The following is a 25916-nucleotide window of genomic DNA, read 5'->3' on the forward strand; positions in this document are numbered from 1 at the left end:
CGAGTGACGTCATGACGCACTTCCGGTTTTCGTCAAGATCTTGAAGGGATTAGCGTTACGGTTTGCTGCACATTTAAAACGTTCTGTCTCAAAATGTACTCGACTGCTTGGATTGAAATTTACAAAACTTATTCTTCACATGATATCACACATATGTGCTTAATTTGAGAGCTTTAGCTGTTATATATTTTCTACAGTGCCCATTCAAAATTGAAAAAGAGCTATTTTCCGGCGATTTCTTGAAGGGCAAGTCTACATTTGACAGATTTGCTGTCTTGTTTTATCTGGGTACAAACACGACAATTTAATTTTCTGTAAAATAAGTCTTTATATGACTGAGGATTATTTTTCTTTTTGCCAAGGGATTCCACCTTCTATGTGTTTTTCGTTGGCCATTATACCTTATGTGCCTTGAAGACTGGGCACTTGATACCAATTATACTTGATCTTATTAGACGCATTTTCGATGTAATTTATTTATTTTTATACAATATTTATACAATATCCCAAAGTTATATGTTAAAATTTTGTAAAGAAATTCCTTTATCTTAGCCACATTTTTGTTTACGTTAAGATTGAGTCATTTTCTGCTGGAATGGGGTTTGATATTCTTCTTCTCTTTATTCTACAGCCGCTCCCCCTGATGACAGGGAATCACCTGCCTCTCCTGACAGAGCAGCAGGTAAGTAGTGCACATGTAGTAAAACAAGATTCCGTCTTTTGCTCAGAATCTGCGAGAGTTGTTCTTAGCTTGTCGATTAAGTATGTGAGTTCCTGCATTCTTATTTTCATCAATTTGTATTAATAATGTTACATTAAAATTGACTATACCTTACAATTTTAATTTATGTTTTGAGCTAACTCACTTGTATTCAACAGAGAGGATACATTTTTAAGAAAAAAATGTTTTTTTTTTTTCGCAAATTGCCGATAAACCTTCAGAAACAGACGAAAGCTTCTAATTTATTTGATAACTGTTTCACAAAGTTAATTGACACTAAATACATTCAAATTTTGTCAATAATTACGATACTTTTTTATGCTAAAAAGTTTTATTTTAACCGCACTGTTTATTGTACAGTCCTGAAAGTGGATGTCATACCTCTGGGGAAGAAAACATGAGTTGTATAAGAATGTTGACGATATGTCGATGTATGAACAGTCCCTGACAAATGAAATAAATTAGATTGAAAGCATGTCTATAAAGATTAAGGTCTAGTCTCTCTCTCTCTCTCTCTCTCTCTCTCTCTCTTTCTCAACCCCCCCCCTTAAAGAAGGCACATAGCTGAAAACTCAATCGGGCGCTTGATACCAATTATACTTATTACATGCATTTTCAATCTAATTTATTTATTTTTATACAATATTTATACAATATACTGCGGGATTAATACGATGATTTGGATAAATATGCACGCATTGCAATACATAACAATATGCATTATGCTAAAATCAGTTAGTTCGGACATAGCTTATTGTATTCCTCGCAGTGGCAGAAAGGGACCATCTAGATGATATTGACAAGGAGCTATTGGAAAAAATTGAGAAAATTGCCCGAGGAGAAGATGTGGAGCCAGAGAAACAGGTCACAATTTGGGATTTTGCAGGACAGGATGTCTACTACACCACACACCAAACGTTCCTCTCAGAGCGGATCATCTACTTGTTGGTATTCCGACTTGACCAGGACCTCGATGATAAAATCCGTGTATACAGGGGAGAGAAGACGCTGAAAGGTATTGTTGAGGTTTATGTATATATCTTTACATGTATAAGCTACTCAGGGCCCTCATGTAAATAAACTGTCAACTGTGTGTAATTTCTTTATTAAAAGACCCACATTTTTAAATCTCTCTATTGCTCTTAATACATGTATATTGCTATAGGCATATATATATATATATATATATATATATATATATATATAATAACATTGAGTTTTTAGTTGCGTTAATTTTAAATGGTTCCGATGAGTGTTTTAGATTTTAATATTGTAGTAATTTTAAAGATTTTAGTTATATTATCCATTGTAAGGCACCCAATAAGAAAATTTATTATTATATTAATGGGCACTATTTTTAGCAATGCTGAGGAGAAAACACTGAATAATATTCATCTTTGCAATTACCTCAAGGCTTTATATACATTTTTCAGAGTTCATTATGTTTTGGTTAAACTCAATCCATATGCACACTATTGGAAAGTTGAGGGAAGAAGACAAAAATGCCATGCCATACGTCTTGATTATTGGAACTCATAAGGACATGTTATGCTCACAGGTGAAAACGCTTTTCTTATAACAACTATTCAATTACTACCATACTTATTCTATGTATAATTTGTATCCCTTCAACCATATCACGATTCCTGACGAGTGACTTAATTATTTAGAAACTTTTCACTATGTGACTATTTGTGGATGGCATGATTTAATGTTGGGGGAAAAGGGTGTTCCTTGCTCCCTGTACTCCATCCTAATTTTATAGGTTCATTGCAACATACCCCATTTCTCAACTTGAACAAAGTGGACTATATCATATACACACATACACATACACACACCCCTGTAAATGTTTTCTTTCACACTGACAATTTAACATTATTATATGGTAATGAACAACAACTACAAAAATGTCTTAACTAGTTTTTATTCATAGGGCGACGTTGAAAAGATTTTTGATAAACTCAAGAAGTGTCTAGACGACAGGCAGGTACTCAAGGACCACGTCTACCGATATTTTGCCATAAGCAACTTGGCCGAAGATGATGGGGAGTTTGCTGAAATAAAAAGAGCGATTGAAGATTTGTGCGGTTATAGCAGCGACAGTGAGGCTACCGTTCAACATCTTTCAGTGAATTGGATTAAATTGGAAATGAATTTGGCAGAGAAGAGTGAAGAAACCCCCATCATATCTATTGAAAAACTGAGGGAAATGGCAAAAAGGGTAGGACTCCCTGATGAAGAATTACAAGAAAAATTCATTCCCTACCATCACCGTCAAGGCGACATCCTACACTTCAAAGTTGATGGACTGGAAAATGTTGTCATAATAGATCCACTTTGGTTAGCAGTTGTGTTTTCTGCCATCATGACCAATGCCAGCAGTCAACCTGGAGGCAGTCACTTTGATCTCCTGAAATACGATCTGAAAAGAGGAGTGCTCAATGAGGAGGTATTTGATGAATATCTAAAACAAATCAAAATGGCCGAAAAAAAGACTGAAATCATTCAACTTATGCTGCATTTCGACTTGATGTTAGAAATATCCCAAGCAGTTGAAAACCCTCTGCCCGGTTCTGGAAAGAGAAGATTTGTCGTGCCTAGTATGCTGGTATCCAATAACAGTGTAAATAACGCCTTGTCTGAGACAGATCCACAGAAATATTTGCTTATCGCATTCCCTCACATTCTGTTTCCTCTCGGTTTGTTTCATCGTCTGATCATCCGTCTTCTTAGGAAGTATAGAGCTCAGGAATATAAACATAACATTCCAGTTGTTGAGTTTGACCACGCCTCCTTCCGTTTGGGAGACAAACAGTCGGTGCTCCATCTCGCCATTGAAGAAATGGCCATGAGAATGATGATAACAAACGCTACTGGAAACAAACCAAAACCTCACATATACTTAGACGCACGGAAAACGGTCGAAAAAGAGCTGTCAACTCTTCGGGACACGTACTGTCCCAGGATGCAGTTAGAGTTTCGCATTAGGGTAAACGACAAAGGAAAAGATATTCCAATAAACGCAGAGGACGTCCAAGAAAACAATGAGATATGTAGGTCTGTAGAGGGCACTGAAATGCCAATTGATGTGACACCGTATCGTGTTTGGTTTTCAGGTAAGCATTAAAATTTTAGGCAGTTTTGCTGTGAGCAGACATTATATTGCTGAATATAATTAGGGGTAATGTAGTCATTGAAATTGGCGATACTTAAACTGATGTAAATGCAACTAATCTTGGGTGATGTACTACGATGTCCATGAAAGGAATTTATATGTCAAATTGTTGTCAATAAACCAAACTAAATGCTACCATATGTATTTTAAAATAATGTATCTTGATAAATACCCAAAGGTTATTTCATAATCCCCGTAAATGATATCTTTTTAGATCTTATCAGCATTTTTCCCCTTGGCAATTTTTGCCCATCACCTTCGTTAGAACAATATAAATATCGCCCACAAAATCATGCAATTTATATTTTGATCATTCTAATGATACAAGTTTTACATGGGCATCAAAGTCTGGGTGAGGGTAAGACTGTTGCAATTCTTTGTGTGCCGAACATTTTTCATATAAACTGTCGCATATTAGATTTATTACCCAGCTGTTCACAGCGCTAGACTTGTTTTAACTTTTAATTTAAAAACAAATGCCCAAGCATATTTGGAAAACATTTTTAAATTAAAATGACAAAAATGAATATTATGCCCTGGTCGTATTTTGAGAATTTACCTGCAGTGCAGAAGGTAAATGTACAGCAGGTTACCTTTTGCTCACAACACATATCTATTAATAAGTTTCTTCATACTTAAATTACATGTATATTATTAATTGCTAAATATGGTTCATCATGCGCATATTCTTGTCATCCTTCTTATTTTTACAGATAGTGCACAGGCAGTACAAACAAGTGATCCAGGTAATTTTGTATTTGGTAGTGCTTAGCTTAGGCTAAGAAGTACGCACATTATTCTTATTTTTACTTCTATTTTTTTTTTACTTTTAACTTACAAATCTTCAAAATAAAGAAATAGCATATATTGTTACTAGCATGTACCCCCTGTTCATATGACAGTACATTTTACTGACTACATATTTCTCCCATAATGCAGTGGTGGTTGCCGTATATTTTACACAAACACACACACACACACACACACTTGTTTACTACTCTCTCTCTATCCCTATAAAATTCTTGTACAAAAAGCTTTGATCATTATCATATTTTTCTATTAATAGGTGCTAATGCCCCAGATGCGTCATCTATTTATACACAGAGGTTTCCAAGGGTGAGTTATCTTGTTATTGAACTTGGAACGAAAGTCATTAGAACTTTCTTCCTCAAGGATGTTGTTAGGCCTAGCATCACTAATGGTGAGCACATCAGTGTTAAAGATGCAGTGCTTCAGTTTTTTGGTAAGCATGATGTGAATAGTGAACTTAAGAAACTCAAGAAAACAAAAGTCATATATGCTTCTCAGTGGAACCTGTTGTACCCTGCCTCTGGTCATACAGATGTGGAAACGTTTGACATTACATTGCTGGTGTTATTGATAAGAAAACTTCACCCAGACAAAGCCAACCTGAAATGGTCAGCGCCCAAAGAAAATGCCACTTTACCTTCCTCTCCACAAACAACACAAGGTTTCATTGACCACATCCAACGGCTTAAGAATGTCAGGAATTATATACAGCATTCTGCCAAGTATGAGATCCAAGACATGGAGAAATTCTGCACGAATTGGGAAATCGCCTGTGCTTCTGTTCTAGCACTTGGTGCAGATCCAAATGAAGTGGAAAAGGTACAGAAATCCATCTTTAGCATACAGGAGATAGATACAATAGTGTGTGAAATACGCAGCTCGGCCGAAGTTACAAACGGCATTTCGACAACAGATTTGACAGGCTTGAATTATTAATATTCTCTGTATGTGCCATCCTCATTGTGTTAGCCATAAATTACAAGAAGTGGATTTAGGTGGGGAAGGGGTCAGGGGGATCCTGGTTTCTGAAAAAAATCACACTAGTATTCCCCTCTTGAAATTAGAATTTTGACTAGCTGAATTATAGTTCTAAATAGAACCAAATGACACCATTCACCCTATAAAGTATCAACATTTTTCGGGGCCTAAAGTGGGCCTTTGAACCCCATGCCAGGGTGGTGTGGCTTGGTATATGCGCCCCTCCTCCTTCAAATAACCTTGGATCTGCCTCTGAATTACCATAAGTGAAAGGGTGAGTTGAGGTCCGTCTTAAGTTGTACGTGGCATATGTGGATGGTCCAATGTCAGATTGAACCTTCGAATTTTCACCCAGTAATATTTAACACAATTAAAGCCTAGATTACATTTACAGGGCGCCGTGCGATGAAATTTTCTGTACGATATATATATATATATTTTTTTTTTTTGAAATTGTGAAGAGCTTGGGCCTACGCCGATTATGTCTACATTTAAATGGCCTAAAATCAGTAAGATTTCGCAGGGTCATCGTCTACCTCCGCTCTGACGCCATACGGAAAGTGTATTACGGGCAGTATACGTGCATTGCACGGACATCACATTTCAAATGTAATTTATGCTTAAAAACAATAAAAAAAAATCATGGTATTTAGTGGAATTGTGAAAAGAAAAACGGTGTAAGTAGGATGATGTGAGTATAAAAATTGATATGTCCAATTTATAAATATCAAATATACAAATGGCAGATCACTTACGTGAAAGGAAATTTAGGGAAAAAAAATAGAAAAGTTCAATTACAATTATAATTATATGCAGACACATATATATGTTTTGAGCACTCTGTCTGTTGTGACTGTCGCTGTCCAACACATGACATTGGCCCCATAACTGCCAAATCACATTTTTGTTTTACTTAAAATTTAATCAGTGGCTTAGTTTGGTAAAGAGGCAGATTGCTTTTGAAAATCAGCATGATCGGTTTACATTTACGGTGATTTTTTTTTTTTTTTTTTTTTTTTTGTGAAATTTTCATTATTCACATAGTGGCTTTTTCAGTGCCTTTTTATATCTCATGGAACTGAATCAGTTGCCAGTATTTCACCTGTAGTGCATTATGCAAGAGGGTAAGAGTGATTATGCTATTATGTAACAGTGCATCAAAATTGGCCAAAACATTATTTTGTGTACTTTTTTCTGTAGTCTGAATATTTCACAGTTTTGCTGCCTTGCTTCTTGGTGTCTGTATATTTGCAAGCTTTGTCTAGTTTTTAAGGGCCATTCTGTGGTATTTGGTCTGCAGACCTCAAAATTTGAAAAAGGAATCCTACTTATAAAACTTATAATTTCTGAAACCAGACACCATAAGACACCAGAATCCAAAAGAAATTTTAGGTTTTGATGACTAATTATGATTTTATTGACACTTTTATCTGGAAAACTTATAAAATAGTGTCACGGAAGGACATTTTTATTTTTGATATATTTTTATGTACAGACACAGATGTGTCTGTACATATAGCCATCACCTGCGTATGTCGCCGTTGTTGCCGTCTTTGCCGTTGCCGTGCACTTTTACCGATAACACGATAAGTGGTAAACCGTTTTTTCTTTTGACTTGAAACTTACAGAACTGATGAATATACATAATACGCAGGTCAAGTTCGAAAATCAGCATGATTGGGCCATTTTTAGGGAAGTTATGCTGTTTTTTTTCACTTTTTTCAGCATTTATGTAGCACCGATAACAGGATAATTGGAAAACCGTTTTATCTTTTGGCTTGAAACTTATAAAACTGATGAATATTCATAATACGCAGGTCAAGTTAAAAAATCAGCATGATTGGGCCATTTATATGGAAGTTATGCTGTTTTTCACTTTTTTCAGCATTTATGAAACACCGATAACACAATATTTGAAAAACCATTTTATCTTTTGGCTTGACACTTACAGAACTGATAAAAATTCATAATACACAGGTCAAGTTCGAAAATCAGCGTGATAGGAATATTTTTATGGAAGTTATGCTGTTTTTTCACTTTTTTCAGCATATATGCAACCCTGATAACACAAAAAGTGAAAAAAACACTTTACTTTTTGGCTTGAAACTTACAGAACTGATGAATATCTATAATACGCAAGTCAAGTTCGAAAATTGGCATGATCAGGGCATTTTTATAAGTTTTGCAGTTTTTTTCACTTTTTTTCAGCATATATGCAACACCTATAACACATTTTAAGGAAAATCGATTGGCCAATTGTCTTGAAATTCACAGTAGTGATCACTGTTACTCAAATACAGATTAAGTTTTTAAAATAAGCTTGATCAGTTAAAGTTTGGTGAAGTTATGCCTTTTTTATGTACAGACACAGATGTGTCTGTACATATAGCCGTCACCTGCGTCTGTCGTCGCTGTCGCCGTGCATTCAATGATAACACGATAAGTGGAATACCATTTTACATTTTGTATTCAAAATTACAGAACTGATGAATATTCATAATCCGCAGGTCTAGTTCGAAAATCAGCATGATCGGGCAATTTTTAGGGAAGTTATGCTGTTTTTTCACTTTTTCAGCATATATGCAGCACCGATAACACGATAAGTGGAAAACCATTTTACTTTTTGGCTTGAAACTTACAAAACTGATGAATATTCATAATACGCAGGTCAAGTTCGAAATTCAGCATGATCGGGCCATTTTTAGGGAAGTTATGCTGTTTTTCACTTTTTTCAATATATATGCAACACTGATAACACAATATATGAAAAACAGATTGGCCAATTGTCATTATACTCACAGGAGTTGTCGATCCTGGTAAAATGCAGGTTGAGTTCGAAAATCAACATAATTGGGCCATTATTTTAGAAGTTATACTGTTTTTTTCACATTTCCTCAGACGCAGGTCAAGTTCGAAATTCAGCATGATCGGGCCATTTTTAGGGAAGTTATGCTGTTTTTATGTACAGACACAGATGTGTCTGTACATATAGCCATCATCTACATCTGTCGTCGCCGTCGCCGTCGTCGCTGTCGTCGCCGTCGCCGATGCCGTGCACTTTTACCGATAACACGATAAGTGGAAAACCATTTTACCTTTAGACTTGAAACTTGCAGAACTGATGAATATTCATAATACGCAGGTCAAGTTCGAAAATCAGCATGATCGGGTCACTTTTAGGGAATTTATGCTGTTTTTTCACTTTTTTCAGCATATATGCAGCACCGATAACACGATAAGTGGAAAACCATTTTACCTTTTGACTTGAAACTTACAGAACTGATGAATATTCATAATACGCAGGTCAAGTTCGAAAATCAGCATGATCGGGTCACTTTTAGGGAATTTATGCTGTTTTTTCACTTTTTTCAGCATGTATGCAGCACCGATAACACGATAAGTGGAAAACAATTTTACCTTTTGACTTGAAACTTACAGAACTGATGAATATTCATAATACGCAGGTCAAGTTCGAAAATCAGCATGATCGGGTCACTTTTAGGGAATTTATGCTGTTTTTTCACTTTTTTCAGCATATATGCAGCACCGATAACACGATAAGTGGAAAACCATTTTACCTTTTGACTTGAAACTTACAGAACTGATGAATATTCATAATACGCAGGTCTAGTTCGAAAATCAGCATGATCGGGTCACTTTTAGGTAATTTATGCTGTTTTTTCACTATTTTCAATATAAATGCAACACTGATAACACAATATAAGAAAAACGGATTGGCCAATTGTAATTATACTCACAGGAGTGGTCAATCTTACTAAAACGCAGGTTGAGTTCGAAAATAAGCATAATCGGGCCATTACTTAAGAAGTTATACTGTTTTTTCACATTTCCTCAGATTCAATTATTAGGCATGTTAACAGTCTCATTATTTAACTAATAAGATACGTAAAAGTGTTTGTTTGATATTTCCTGCATCTTTACAACATTGTTAGTTGATTATGTAAAAATGATGGTAAACTTGATATCGTGTATTGTGTAATAAAGTGTCAAAAATGGAAATAAACTCATATCATATCATATTGCAGTTTGTTAGATTCAATCATCAACTATGTTCAGAATCTCAGAATGGAGGAAATTGGACATTTAACACTGTTCTATTAATACTTTTCCCATCTCATCAATTTTCTTAGTTGGTCATATAAAAATGGAAGTATACTGTTAATTTTGTTTTGTTTAAAAAGTGTTAAAATGGAAATAAACCCATTTCAGAACAGTGCTGTCTTTTTTACAGTTTGGCATTTTTAAGATGTGACTTTGAAGTTCCATGAGCCTGCAGATCTTTGCTAGTCACATTTTCTGAATATCCATGATACTAATATTTTATGATTAAAAATTGATGGTCATTATGCTGTAAAATATTATGTAATATTGCATCAAAATTTGAAGAAACCCCTATTTTGGGCACTGCTCCCATGATGACCATTTAAGGAAAGTCATGTCACTTACTTTTCTCAAACTTACAGGAAAGAAACATGGGACTAAAATACAGCTTCAGTAGGCAATGCAGTCTGTTTGGTAAATTTTTCTGGTAGTTAAGCAGTTTTTTTGTGAAAATTTAATTTTTCACATATTGGCATTTTCAATGTATGACTTTGAAGTTCCATGATCCTGAAGACCTTTGCTTGTCACATTTTCTGAATATGCGTTATACTAATATTTTATAATTAAAAATTGATGGTCATTATGCTGTTAAACATTATGTAATGTTGCATCAAAATTTGAAGAAACCCCTGTTTTGGGCACTGCTCCCATGATGACCATTTAAGGAAAATCGTGTCAATTACTGTTCTCAAACTTACAGGAAAGAAACATGGGTCTAACATACAGCTTCAGTAGGCAATGCAGTCTGTTTGGTAAATTTTTCTGGCAATTAAACAGTTTTTTGTGAAAATGTAATTTTTCACATATTGTCATTTCCAAGGTGTGACGTAGAACCTCCACGGGCTTGAAGACCCATGCTAGTCACATTTTCTGAAAATTCATGACACTTATATTTAATTATCAAAAATCGATGGTCATTATGCCATTAAGCATTATGTAATGTTGCATCAAAATAGAAGAAAACACAATTTTGGGTGCTGCTGCCTTGATGACCATTATGGGAAAACTGTGTTACTTATGACTGTCAAACTTTCAAAAAAGAAACACAGGACTAAAATGCAGCCTGAGTTGGAAAAGCAGTCTAATTGGCTTCTTTTTCTGGAAGCTATACATTTTAGTGTAATATTCATTATCTTTTTGGCATATTCATTGTGGGACTCAGAGCTCCCATGAACATGAAGCCGAATGGTAATCATATTTTCTACATGTCCATCCTATTTATAGTCAATAAACAAAAATTGGTGATAATTATTCTCTAATTTATTATGTAATGTTACATCAAAATTGACAACAATCTTTTTGCACTGCTACTGCAAACATTATGAAAAGAATACTGTGCTACTTATTATCATTTTTAACTTACAAGTACGATTTTTAGGATTGGCCTTCAGCTCATATGAGAAAACCAGCTCTATTGGATTATCATTTTTATTGAATTTATGCATTTTTTGTGAAATTTTCATTTTTCTCATTCTGGCACTTTCTAAGTATAAACTTGAACTCCGATGGGCCTGAAGCCTTATGCTTTTAATTTCGTCTGTGTTACCTGTTGTGCATAAGTTGATGTTGACTGTGCAGTTAAACATAATGTATTATTGCATCAGGATTGGTAGTCTCCTATTTTGGGCAATATGGTTTTGTGCTTTTCTTAAAGTGTGACTTATGGGCCTAAAGACCTTTGAGTGGGTCAGTCTGTAAATTACCCTTGGGTATCACTAGATTAATTTCAGAGTTATAAAGTCATTTGCCTTAATAGGCCATTAAATGAGATTACATAAAGCACACTTGTTGATATTTCCCTGTAAACTCCCAAAGGTTAAGCTCTCTGCCAGATAACATGTCGTCCATAATAAGGAAGCAATGAATAGCAGCTTCATTAGAATTATATATATTTTTTTTCTTTTTAATTATTTCTCCAACACTGGCATTTTTAAGATGTGATTTTTAACTCCCATCCACAGGGCCGTAGCCTCCAGGGGGGCAAGGGGGCAGCTGCCCCCCCTGGGATTTGAGGTGCAAAAAAAAAAAATAATAATAATAATAATAATCAAAAAGGTAAAAAAATAATTGCAAAGTTGATGTAAATTCTGTGAGAAAATGCACTCATGGCCACTAGACAATCATTCAACAATCTGTTTACAAAGGTATACTGTTTTTAGCAAACTCAGTTCATGCCAATGCACCAGAATGCAGTATTATACATACAGTTTTTAAAAATTTTCCACACCGTGGGAGGGGGACAATCCCTCCCACACCCTACCCCCTCGGGGGGCTTCGCCCCCTCGTGTCCGCTTACTGCCCCCCCCTGGCATTTTGCTCAGGCTACGCCCTGATCCACCTGAGGCTCTGCACATTTTCAGTATTTCCACATAAGCAGTTGTATTGGTATTTATGTCTTTAAACACGCTGCAATATTATTTCATGCACTGTCATCTTTTTTCATATATTGGGACTTTCATCATGTGAATTTTAACTCTCATGGTCCTGAAACTGTAATCTTATTGAAGGGGTGGATTGAGACCATCTTCTGGGTCTCCTGGAAGACAGTCAGCTTTTAAAGTTTATATTAACCGGTTTCTGTTGGAAGACCATCAAAATGGAGGATGGATCAACAAGGTTACTTTGGAATACTGTCAGAAAATTTCTCTGGATCTGCATCTGTTAGTGACCATGTTACCTGTTGTGCATGATTATAAATTAGCGTTGACAGATTGTGCTATAATAAGCATACATTTTTGCATCAAAATTGACAAAATGACCTATTTTGCATCTTTTTTTTTCTGTTTTTTGTCTGTACATTTGACAGCTTTGCTGCCTTGTTTCACTTTTTCAGCATATATGCAGCACCGATAACACGATAAGTGGAAAACCATTTAACTTTTTGGCTTGAAACTTACAAAACTGATGAATATTCATAATACGCAGGTCAAGTTCGAAATTCAGCATGATCGGGCCATTTTTAGGGAAGTTATGCTGTTTTTCACTTTTTATGTACAGACACAGATGTGGTTGTACATATAGCCATCATCTGCGTCTGTCGTCGCCGTCGTCGCCGTCGCCGTCGCCGTGCACTTTTACCGATAACACGATAAGTGGAAAACCATTTTACCTTTTGACTTGAAACTTGCAGAACTGATGAATATTCATAATACACAGGTCAAGTTCGAAAATCAGCATGATCGGGTCACTTTTAGGGAATTTATGCTGTTTTTTCACTTTTTTCAGCATATATGCAGCACCGATAACACGATAAGTGGAAAACCATTTTACCTTTTGACTTGAAACTTACAGAACTGATGAATATTCATAATACGCAGGTCAAGTTCGAAAATCAGCATGATCGGGTCACTTTTAGGGAATTTATGCTGTTTTTTCACTTTTTTCAGCATGTATGCAGCACCGATAACACGATAAGTGGAAAACAATTTTACCTTTTGACTTGACACTTACAGAACTGATGAATATTCATAATACGCAGGTCAAGTTCGAAAATCAGCATGATCGGGTCACTTTTAGGGAATTTATGCTGTTTTTTCACTTTTTTCAGCATATATGCAGCACCGATAACACGATAAGTGGAAAACCATTTTACCTTTTGACTTGAAACTTACAGAACTGATGAATATTCATAATACGCAGGTCAAGTTCGAAAATCAGCATGATCGGGTCACTTTTAGGGAATTTATGTTGTTTTTTCACTTTTTTCAGCATGTATGCAGCACCGATAACACGATAAGTGGAAAACAATTTTACCTTTTGACTTGAAACTTACAGAACTGATGAATATTCATAATACGCAGGTCAAGTTCGAAAATCAGCATGATCGGGTCACTTTTAGGGAATTTATGTTGTTTTTTCACTTTTTTCAGCATGTATGCAGCACCGATAACACGATAAGTGGAAAACAATTTTACCTTTTGACTTGAAACTTACAGAACTGATGAATATTCATAATACACAGGTCAAGTTCGAAAATCAGCATGATCGGGTCACTTTTAGGTAATTTATGCTGTTTTTTCACTATTTTCAATATAAATGAAACACTGATAACACAATATAAGAAAAACAGATTGGCCAATTGTAATTATACTCACAGGAGTGGTCAATCTTACTAAAACGCAGGTTGAGTTCGAAAATAAGCATAATCGGGCCATTACTTAAGAAGTTATTCTGTTTTTTCACATTTCCTCAGATTCAATTATTAGGCATGTTAACAGTCTCATTATTTAACTAATAAGATGCCTAAAAGTGTTTGTTTGATATTTCCTGCATCTTTACAACATTGTTAGTTGATTATGTAAAAAACATGGTAAACTTGTTATCATGTATTGTGTAATATAGTGTCAAAAATGGAAATAAACTCATATCATTGCAGTTTGTCATATTCAATCATCCACTATGTTCAGAATCTCAGAATGGAGGAAATTGGACATTTAACACTGTTCTATTGATACTTTTCCCATCTCATCAATTTTCTTAGTTGGACATATAAAAATGGCAGTAAAATGTTTATTTTGTTTTATGTTAAAAAAGTGTTAAAATGGAAATAAACCCATTTCAGAACAGTGCTGTCTTGTTTACATTTTGGCATTATCAAGGCGTGACTTTGAAGTTCTATGGGCCTGAAGACCTTTGCTAGTCACATTTTCTGAATATCTGTGATACAAATATTTTATAATTAAAAATTGATGGTCATTAAGCTGTTCAACATTATGTAATATTGCATCAAAATTTGAAGAAACCCCCATTTGGGCACTGCTTCCATGACGACCATTTAAGGAAAATCATGTCACTTACTGTTCTCAAACTTACAGGATAGAAACATGGGACTAAAATACAGCTTCAGTAGGCAATGCAGTCTGTTTGGTTTTTTTTTTTTTTTTTTTTTTTTTTTTTGGCAGTTAAACAGTTTTTTGTGAAAATTTAATTTTTCACATATTGGCATTTTCAAGGTGTGACTTTAAAGTTCCATGATCTTGAAGACTTTTGCTTGTCACATTTTCTGAATGTCCATGTTACTAATATTTTATTAATAACATTTGATTGTCATTATGCTGTTAAACATTATGTAATGTTGCATCAAAATTTGAAGAAACCCCTATTTTGGGCACTGCTCCTATGATGACCATTTAAGGAAAATCATGTCACTTACTGTTCTCAAACTTACAGGAAAGAAACATGGGTCTAACATACAGCTTCAATAGGCAACGCAGTCTGTTTGGTAAATTTTTCTGGCAATTTAACAGTTTTTTGTGAAAATTTAATTTTTCACTTATTTGCATCTTTATTTTCTGTTCTTTGTCTGTACATTTGTCAGCTTTGCTGCCTTGTTTCAATATATATGCAACACTGATAACACAATATATGAAAAACAGATTGGCCAATTGTCATTATATTCACAGGAGTTGTCTATCCTGCTAAAATGCAGGTTGAGTGCGAAAATCAACATAATTGGGCCATTATTTTAGAAGTTATACTGTTTTTTTCACATTTCCTCAGATTCAATTCTTAGGCATGTTAACAGTCTCATTATTGAACTAATAAGATACATAAAAGTGTTTGTTTGGTATTTCCTGCATCTTTACAACATTGTTAGTTGATTATGTAAAAATGATGGTAAACTTGTTATTATGTATTGTGTAATAAAGTGTCAAAAATGAAAATAAACTCATATCATTGCAGTTTGTCAGATTCAATCATCCACTATGTTCAGAATCTCAGAATGGAGGAAATTGGATATTTAACACTGTTCTATTGATACTTTCCCCATCTCATCAATTTTCTCAGTTGGTCATATAAAAATGGCAATAAAATGTTTATTTTGTTTTATGTTAAAAAAGTGTTAAAATGGAAATAAACCCATTTCAGAACAGTGCTGTCATGTTTACATTTTGGCATTTTCAAGATGTGACTTTGAAGTTCCATGGACCTGAAGACCTTTGCTAGTCACATTTTCTGAATATACGTGATACTAATATTTTATAATTAAAAATTGATGGTCACTATGCTGTTAAACATTATGTAATGTTGCATTAAAATTTGAAGAAAACCCTATTTTGGGCACTGCTCCTATGATGACCATTTAAGGGAAATCATGTAACTTACTATGCTCAAACTTACATGAAAGAAACATGGGTCTAACATACAGCTTCAGTAGGCAATGCAGTCTGTTTGGTAAATTTTTCTGGCAATTTAACAGTTTTTTGTGAAAATTTAATTTTTCACTTACTGACATTTTCAAGGTGCGACTTAGAACCTCCACGGGCTTGAAGACCCTTGCTAGTCACATTTTCTGAAAATCCATGACACGTATATTTTATCATTAAAAATTGATGGTCATTATGCTGTTAAGCATTATGTAATGTTGCATCAAAATAGAAGAAAACACAATATTTGGTGCTGCTGCCATGATGACCATTATGGGAAAACCGTGTTACTTATTACTGTCAAACTTTCAAAAAGAAACACAGGACTAAAATGCAGCCCGAGTTGGAAAAGCAGTCTAATTGGCTTCTTTTTCTGGAAGTTATACACTTAGTGAAATATTCATTATCTTTTTGGCATATTCATTGTGGGACTCTGAGCTCCCATGGACATGAAGCCTAATGGTAATCAAATTTTCTACATGTCCATGCTATTTATAGTCAATAATCAAAAATTGGTGATAATTATTCAATAATTTATTATGCAATGTTACATCAAAATTGACCGTAATCTTTTTGCACTGCTACTACAAACATTATGAAAAGAAAACTGTGTTACTTATTATTATATTCAACTTATAAGTATGATTTTTAGGATTGGCATGCAGTTCAAATTAGAAAGCCAGGTCCATTGGGTTATCATTTTTATTAAATTTATGCATTTTTTGTGAAATTTTCATTTTTCTCATTCTGGCACTTTCTAATTGAAAACTTGAACTCTGATGGGCCTGGAGCCTTATGCTTTTACTTTCATCAGCGTTACCTGTTGTGCATAATTACAATTTTATGTTGACTGTGCAGTTAAACATAATGTATTATTGCATCAGAATTGGGCAGTCTCCTGTTTTTGTGCATTATTGTTTTCTGCTTTTCTTAAGGTGTGACTTATGTGCCTGAAGACCTTTGATAGACAAATTTGTGTGGTCAGTCTGTTAATTCCCCTTGGGTATTCACAAGGCTAATTTCAGTGCTATAAACTCATTTACCTAATTAAGTAGCCATTTATTGAAATTTCATAAAGCACACTTGTTGATATTTCCCTGTTAAGCTCTCTGCTAGATAACATAGTGTCCATAATAAGGAAGCAGTGAATAACAGCTTCTTTGGGATTATTTTTTTGTTGTTTCTATTGAATTTTTTCTCCAACACTGGCATTTTTAATATGTGATTTTAACTCCCATCCACCTGAGGCTCTGCACATTTTCAGTATTTCCACATAAGCAGCTGTATTGGTATTTATGTCTTTAAACACTCTGTAATATTACTTTATGCACTGTCATCATTTTTCATATATAGGGACTTTAATCATGTGAATTTTAACTCTCATGTTCCTGACATTGTAATCTTATTCAAAGGGTGGATTGAGACCATCTTCTGGGTCTCCTGGAAGACAGTCAGATTTTAAAGTTTATATTAACGGGTTTCTGTTGGAAGACTATCAAAATGGAGGATGGCTCAACAAAGATACTTTGGAATACTGTCAGAAAATATCTCTGAATCTGCTCCTGTTATTGACCATGTTACCTGTTGTGCATGATTAAAAATCAGTGTTGGCTGACTGTGCTATTATAAGCATTTATTATTGCATCAAAATTGACATAATGACCTATTTTGCATCTTTTTTTTTCTGTTTTTTGTCTGTACATTTGACAGCTTTGCTGCCTTGTTTTTTTTTTTTTTTTTTGTATATAAGTGTTTTTTCCTCAAATTTAATTCTCAGGCATGTTAACAGTCTCATTTTTTAACTAATTAGATATGTTAAGTTGTTCTTTTGACATTTTCCGCATCTTAACAATGTTGTTAGTTGATTATATAAAAATGATGGTAAACCTGACATTGTGTATTGTGTAATAAGTGTCAAAAATGGGGGAAAAAAACTTATATCTTTACAGTTTGTCAGATTCAACCATTCACTTTGTTCAGAATCTCAGAATGGAGCAAGTTGGACATTTATAATTGTTCTGTTGATATTTTTGCTTTGACAACATATTTTTTGATTGATCATATAAAAATGACAGTAGATTGATTATTTTTTTTATGTAAAAAAGGTGTTGAAAATGGAAATAATCTCTTTCAATACAATTTTCTCTTGTTTACATTTTGGGATTTTCAAAGTATGACATTTTCTGAATATCCATGATACTTTTATTTTATTATTAAAAATAATTATGGTTATAATGCTGTTAAGCATTGTGTAATATTGCATTAAATTGAACAAAACCCTATTCTGGGCACTGCCTCTATTGTGGTGGTGAAAGGAAAAACCACTTGCTCTTCTCACACTTACAGGTAAGCAACATAGGACTGAAATACAGCTTCAGTTGAAAAAATGTTTCATTAGTTAATTGTTTGGAAGTAATACAGGTTTTTTGTGAAAATTTTTATCTTTCACATGTTGCAATTTTCAGTGTGGGACTTATAGCTTACTTGGGCATGAAGCCCAGTTGTAATCAAATTTTCTTTATGTCTATGTTTTTAATAGTAGATATTTTAAAATTGGCGGTATTTTATTAGTTAATCATTATGTAATGTTGCATCAAAATTGACAAAAACCCTACTTTGTGCTCTGCCACCATTAATATTATGTAAAGTAAAGTGTTACTTTCTATTTTTTTAAATTATTCTTACAAGAATGATTCTTAGGATTGACATACAGCTCATATAAGAAAACCAGCTCTATTGGATTATCATTTTTATTAAATTTATGCATTTTTGAAATTTTCATTTTTCTCATTCTGACACTTTCTTATTGTAAACTTGAACTCTGATGGGCCTGAAGCCTTATGCTTTTACTTTCATCAGTGTTACCTGTTGTGCCTAATTAAAATTTGATGTTGACTGTGCAGTTAAACATAATGTATTATTGCATCAGAATTGGCAATCTCCTGTTTTTGTGCATTATTGTTTTCTGCTTTTCTTAAGGTGTGACTAATGGGCCTGAAGACCTTTGATAGACAAATTTGTGTGGTCAGTCTGTAAATTCCCTTTGGGTATTCACTAGGCTAAGTTCAGTGTTATAAACTCATTTGCCAAATTAAGTGGCCATTAAATGGAATTTCATAAGGCACACTTGTTGATATTTCCCTGTAAACTCCCAAAGGTTAAAGGCATAATAACTCTTCGTATGAGACCTATATTTCACAATAAAAACCTTGTGAATAACTCATAGAAATATAATATATTCTGTTTTACCACAAAAACAGCAGTTATAGCTTTTATTCTGATATTTGAACTTGTCTTTAGACCACGTGACCTCCACTGATGTCTATACTCTGTTAAAATCTCTTAAGAGATTTTAACAAAAAACCAAACTTTTTAGAAAAAAACCAGGGACTAACTTTGAATGTAAAAATGGATTCATTAACCATTGGTAAGTATGGGAAAATTGTTGTTTACTCCAAGAAAATTCATTTTTTGGCCGAAACGAAGAGTTATTATTGCTTTAAGCTCTCTGCTAGATAACATAGTGTCCATAATAAGGAAGCAGGGAATAGCAGCTTCATTGGGATTATATTTCTGTTGTTTTCTTTTTAATTTTTTCTCCAACACTGGCATTTTTAAGATGTGACTTTTAACTCCCATCCACCTGAGGCTCTGCACATTTTCAGTATTTCCACATAAGCAGTTGTATTGGTATTTATGTCTTTAAATGCACTGTAATATTATTTTATGCACTGTCATCATTTTTCATATATTGGGACTTTCATCATGTGAATTTTAACTCTCATGGTCCTGAAACTGTAATTTTATTGAAGGGGTGGATTGAGACCATCTTCTGGGTCTCCTGGAAGACAGTCAGACTTTAAAGTTTATATTAACGGGTTTCTGTTGGAAGACCATCAAAATGGAGGATGGCTCAACAAAGATACCTTGGATTACTGTCAGAAAATATCTCTTGATCTGCTCCTGTTATTGGCCATTTTACCTGTTGTGCATGATTAAAAATCAGTGTTGACTGACTGTGCTATTATAAGCATTATTTATTATTGCATCAAAATTGACAAAATGACCTATTTTTCATCTTTTTTTTTTCTTTTTTTTTCTGTACATTTGACAGCTTTGCTGCCTTGTTTATGATTTATATACCATTGTTTGTACAAAGACTATCTCCCTAGATGCATGTATGTTTAAAATATCACCAGTTTTTGACTGACTGCTTTTTTCTTTTTTCGACTGACCTTTAATGATACTACGGGGTTGCCAGTTAGTTGGGAAAATAAAATTTCCAGACTCTTCACTGACCAAATTTTTTTATTCGCTGCCTAATACCACATAATTTTCCTGGCTCCACCTCACCAACAACCTTCCAATCCATCCATAATTGTTTTGTTTTTTTTTTTTTTTTCTTAATCAAACCAACTTTTATTATGTAACGCATGCACCATTACCTCCAGCTCTTCTCATACACATGTCCCGAGTCCAAGCTTGTGACCTATTTTAATGGTACATGTTTTAAATCTTGATGTTGCCATATAGGCCTTAGAGTGGAGACTTGGCACATTGAGGTTCAAGTCCTGCTCTCAAAACAATTGACTGGCCTTGGTATTATGATAATAGGTCTGCATATCTGGTTTTTCATGAATTTATGCCAACATTGTTCATTTTTTTCTCATCTGGTGTTTTCATTGTGTGGAGATAAACACTCATGGGCCTGAAGCCTTATGCTAATTCCATATTCCAAATATCCATTTTACCTAGTAACTGAGCGTAATTAAATTTTGGTGTTTATTTTGCTGTTATTGCTTTAATACTAACAAAATAACATATTTTTTGCATCATTGTTTCCTGCTTTTTGTCTGAACATTTGATAGCAACCTTTTCATTTCTCTTCTTTAAGAGAAGCCAAGGAAGTGTTTCTGGACCTTGCAGAAATGCAGAGGAGGATCACTTCAGCAATATCCCTGTGTTTGGAAAAATCCTGCTCAGTATGAAGTATGACTACAGAAAAGGTTGGCTGATTATACATATTTACAGATGCCAAGACCTTGCTCCAGCTGATGTGAAGAAGAATAGATCTGATCCGTGAGTTTTTTTTTTTTTTTTTTGCTGTGTTTTTTGCAAGATACGGCATAATTTGAGATCTTAATACCATGTGAAAGCAAAACATGCCATTTGTAGCTTATCTCAACAAAAACAAAATTCGTGGTGTTATCCAAATGTGTTGAACTTAATTCATTCACCTAATTTTTACACTGTTTTATTTATGATCGTAATATTTTAAAGTATCTCTGGGTTGCAGCTATGTCAAGACCTACCTCTTGCCAGATAAATCAAGAGGTGGGAAGAGAAAAACAAAGATAAAGAAGAATACATTGAATCCAACATTTGATGAATCGCTGCATGTAAGTTTCAGCATAAACTGTAAAGAAAATAAAGAAAATACTGTTCTTTTAGTTGGTGCAAGGCTAAGCATTCATGGTGAGCAATTCAATGCATCAATAAATTGTTTTTTAATTAATGTACATGTTGTGATGTATCTGCTGACAGTCACCCACTATCCTGTTTCAGTACATCATCACTAAGAATGAGCTGGAAAGAAGAACCCTGTGGTTGTCAGTCTGGCACAGTGTCAAGTTTGGCCACAATGTGCTCCTGGGTGATGTTGTTTTGCCTCTTAATAAACAGAACTTCAATGACACCTCACCACAGTGGTTCCAGCTATCAGGAGTAAGTTGGAGAAGTTACAGTAGTATTCAAAGCAATGTTAAATATCAATTTTAAAAGCAGGTTGAAGCATATACAGCTACTTTTTAATGATGTTAATTATAATTTACAGACACATTGTGTTAATTTAGTTTGTGAATCCCAAGTTTTTCTGCAATACAGGACCATATGGCTGCTGGGGATCGAGACCAAGCCGTTACTAATGTCACTGACCCTCACAGCATCAAAACAAAGAGTGGCCAAGTTCTAAACCAGGCTGATGTGGGCAACCAGTGGCAAAGGTCAACATTATTGGAGACATCATTACAACCCAACTTTGACAACCAGCAGGATGACTTCCAATCCCAGACAACAAGAAAGACTGTTGTATCAGACCAATACCAACAAAACCAATCATCATCACAACCTACCTTTGGCAACCAATGGTTGCAACAAGGCAATTTCCAATCTCAGACACTGCCTGGTGAGTCAGCAGGACCAAATATATCCTATCATCAACAAGGAGAATCCCAGCATAGCAGACTACCTCAGGAGCTAGTCACTGACCACCACCTGGAGCAACAAGGTGGTGACCACATTCAAACAAGGAGGAAATCAAGCCATGACTTCCAACCTTTACCACCACAACAGGACCCTGTGGCTACTGAGGATCAAGACCAGGGAGTTACTGACCCTCAGACCATCAAAACAATGGGAAACGAAGCTCTTAACCAGGCCCATGGGGATAATCAGTTAGAAAGTTTACCTACGACAGTGACACATGAGATTGCTGGGGTTCTAAGACAGATCCCCACTAATACAAGCAGCATGCATATTACATTCAATGTTCAGCAGAATTACCACAATTACTCAGAAAAGGAATCAATGCCAAGCATGAAAGAGAAAGATGTGACAGCGTCATTTCATAAACATGTCCCTACAAGTGTGAAAAAACGACTGAATGAGACATTTTCTCAAGATGATGTATGGAACCAAGTAAAGAAGATGTATGGCATTTCAGATGAAACCCCATGTCCTCCTGATGTTGTGTCTTCTTTGTTGTCACAAGTTGATGGTTCCATTGCATCTTTCATCAGTGTGTTGTTAAAGTTAAAAGAACGCCACAGAGAAGGACAGCAAGACATACCACAAGATTTGATTAATGAAGTCAAGGTAACTGATAATATGGTCTAAAATATAGTCAAATAAAGTAACCAGTCTTTAAAGTTTTAAAATGACATTGACAATTCATCTTGTGACTCTAAAACAATTTTTTTCCACATTTAAAACATTTTCTTTCTCTGTAAGTCCTAATTCAATTCAACAAAGTTTTTCATTTCTTCATATTCCAAGTGAAAGAGTAAGAATTAGAATTAAATGTATAAGACAATGGGTTGGCTGTTTGGGGTTACCAGTATTGCTAAGTGTATTGAAAGTCATTTACATAACATCATGGTTTGAAGGAGTAGAAGTTGTAAATGTGGCTTATTATATTTCTCTTCTAGGAAGGACTTCTGAGTGAAATGGAGTACAACAAACTGAGGGAGAAAGTGATTGAATTTGCTGCGGAACTTTCCATTTATATGGAAAGAATTTTAGATTACCTGTATCAGTTTAGTGTAATACCAGATGAGGAGACAACAAAACTTAAAAATGATGCAAAGAGAAATCCGCAAGATGCATGTAGAGATTTGTTGAAAGCACTTCTTGCAATCAGTCCTAAAAAAGAACCAATTAAACATCTGAAATCTGCATTCAGGGATTCTGGTCTTTGGCATCTGGCAGATGAACTAGAAGTCAGCTACCAGGATGTAGAGGATGAATTACAGAAACATGGAGGTGGCCAGCCTATTTGTGAAGAGCCGTTAGCAATAGGAATGGCAGCTCCCCCCACACCTGCTACAGGTGAAACCCCTACTGGAGAACATTAAAACTACATGTGTACATTATTTGACAGTATGTGTCAAGATTGTTTATGCTATTTGGGTCACCGTGGACTAAGACATATGGTATTCCCACATATATTGACATCAGACAAATAAAGTGGTTGTCTGTATTTAATGATTTTGAACAAGCCTGCTGAAAAACTACAGTGATGCAGACATTTATCTATACTGTTCAGCATCAAATGTGACCCCTAACTTTTAACAGGAAGATGACAGAAATTTTAAGCAAAACCCAGTGGACTATGAAACCATCAATCCTGTTAGGAGACTTCTTTGTTGATTTGTCTTAGATCTCCTAAAACCTATGTTGTGTTCTTATTTTACAATACCAAAAACAACCTTAAGGTTGTCCCTCCAACCTTAAGGTGCGTCAGAGGACACTCTGTCCTCCTTTTTGACCATATTTATGTACAGTACAAGGTGTAAAACCAGTAGAAACAGGTACACTGTGCACCTATTACAGTGTCATGATCCTGTATATGTTATTATACCCATCTATGTACAAGGTGTAAAACTAGTAGAAACAGGTACACTGTGCACCTATTACAGTGCCATGATCCTGTATATGTTATTATACCCATCTATGTACAAGGTGTAAAACCAGTAGAAACAGGTACACTGTGCACCTATTACAGTGTCATGATCCTGTATATGTTATTATACCCATCTATGTACAAGGTGTAAAACCAGTAAAAACAGGTACACTGTGCACCTATTACAGTGTCATGATCCTGTACATGTTATTATACCCATCTATGTACAAGGTATAAAACCAGTAAAAACAGGTACACTGTGCACCTATTACAGTGTCATGATCCTGTATATGTTATTATACCCATCTATGTACAAGGTATAAAACCAGTAAAAACAGGTACACTGTGCACCTATTACAGTGTCATGATCCTGTATATGTTATTATACCCATCTATGTACAAGGTGTAAAACCAGTAGAAACAGGTACACTGTGCACCTATTACAGTGTCATGATCCTGTATGTGTTATTATACCCATCTATGTACAAGGTGTAAAACCAGTAGAAACAGGTACACTGTGCACCTATAACAGTGCCATGATCCTGTATGTGCTATTATACCCATCTGTTTAAACTAGCTTATAAATTACTCCTTTAGTTCATTCCCACAAACAAAAATGGATATTTGTAAAAAGCACTGTATATATGTTAAAAAGCATCCATATGTATTTTATGTAAATATATTATGATAATGTCAACACCATGTAATTTATGTAAATATATCCCCTTAAAGATGGCAACACTACAAATACGTGGGAAGGTGTTTTAATATGTAAAAGAATAGTTTGTAAAGTATAGTTTGATAATTTTACTAGTGTATGCATGTAAGTCCATTTATTATTTTAATATTATTCAAGGTGGATGTTTTTATATGAAGTACTGTATAAAATTATATTTACAAGAACACTGTATATATGTAGAAAGTTTTAATAAGCACTTTATGTTGATATATATTCCCTGAAAGAAGACAGCACCACAGATATTTATCAGGCCTACCCAACTACCAGACTCGGCACATAAGGTTCCTGAATTAACCGGTATATCGGACCACACTACTCGTTTTCAAAGGTGTGTGTCAGATCGCATTTCGGAGTATCAGTCAGAACACTGACAGGATGAGCCTGCAGTCGTCCTACAAAATTTGTTCTGGGGTATGATCCTCCAAAATGCAATATGACACACACCTTGAAAACGGGTAGTGTGGTCTGATATACTGGTTAATTCAGGATCCTTATCGTGTGCCGAGTCTGGTAGTTGGGTAGTGTGGTCTGATATACCGGTTAATTCAGGATCCTTATCGTGTGCTGAGTCTGGTAGTTGGGTAGTGTGGTCTGATATACCGGTTAATTCAGGATCCTTATCGTGTGCCGAGTCTGGTAGTTGGGTAGTGTGGTCTGATATACTGGTTAATTCAGGATCCTTATCGTGTGCCGAGTCTGGTAGTTGGGTAGTGTGGTCTGATATACCGGTTAATTCAGGATCCTTATCGTGTGCCGAGTCTGGTAGTTGGGTAGTGTGGTCTGATATACCAGTTAATTCAGGATCCTTATCGTGTGCCGAGTCTGGTAGTTGGGTAGTGTGGTCTGATATACCGGTTAATTCAGGATCCTTATCATGTGCCGAGTCTGGTAGTTGGGTAGTGTGGTCTGATATACCGGTTAATTCAGGATCCTTATCGTGTGCCGAGTCTGGTAGTTGGGTAGTGTGGTCTGATATACCGGTTAATTCAGGATCCTTATCATGTGCTGAGTCTGGTAGTTGGGTAGGCCTGTTTATGTGTGCA

General features: G+C 35.0%; 1 protein-coding gene across 1 annotated transcript; it reads left to right on the plus strand.

Annotated features, from left to right (window-relative positions):
• The first annotated feature begins 1380 nt into the window (after positions 1 to 1380).
• LOC106168738 (uncharacterized) lies at positions 1381 to 25914 on the plus strand. The gene is made up of 10 exons (XM_086995894.1): positions 1381 to 1736; positions 2155 to 2279; positions 2658 to 3840; positions 4613 to 4645; positions 4966 to 5015; positions 20850 to 21034; positions 21252 to 21354; positions 21521 to 21679; positions 21839 to 22828; positions 23161 to 25914. Exons 2-10 carry the CDS (start codon positions 2163 to 2165, stop codon positions 23584 to 23586), a joined length of 3246 nt encoding a protein of 1081 aa, XP_086852020.1. The 5' UTR covers positions 1381 to 1736; positions 2155 to 2162; the 3' UTR covers positions 23587 to 25914.
• Positions 25915 to 25916: the final 2 nt, after the last annotated feature.

This window comes from Lingula anatina, chromosome 9, assembly GCF_051362555.1.
Source record: "Lingula anatina isolate TDL-2025a chromosome 9, LinAna3.0, whole genome shotgun sequence".
In the NCBI taxonomy this organism is placed as follows: Eukaryota; Metazoa; Brachiopoda; class Lingulata; order Lingulida; family Lingulidae; genus Lingula; species Lingula anatina.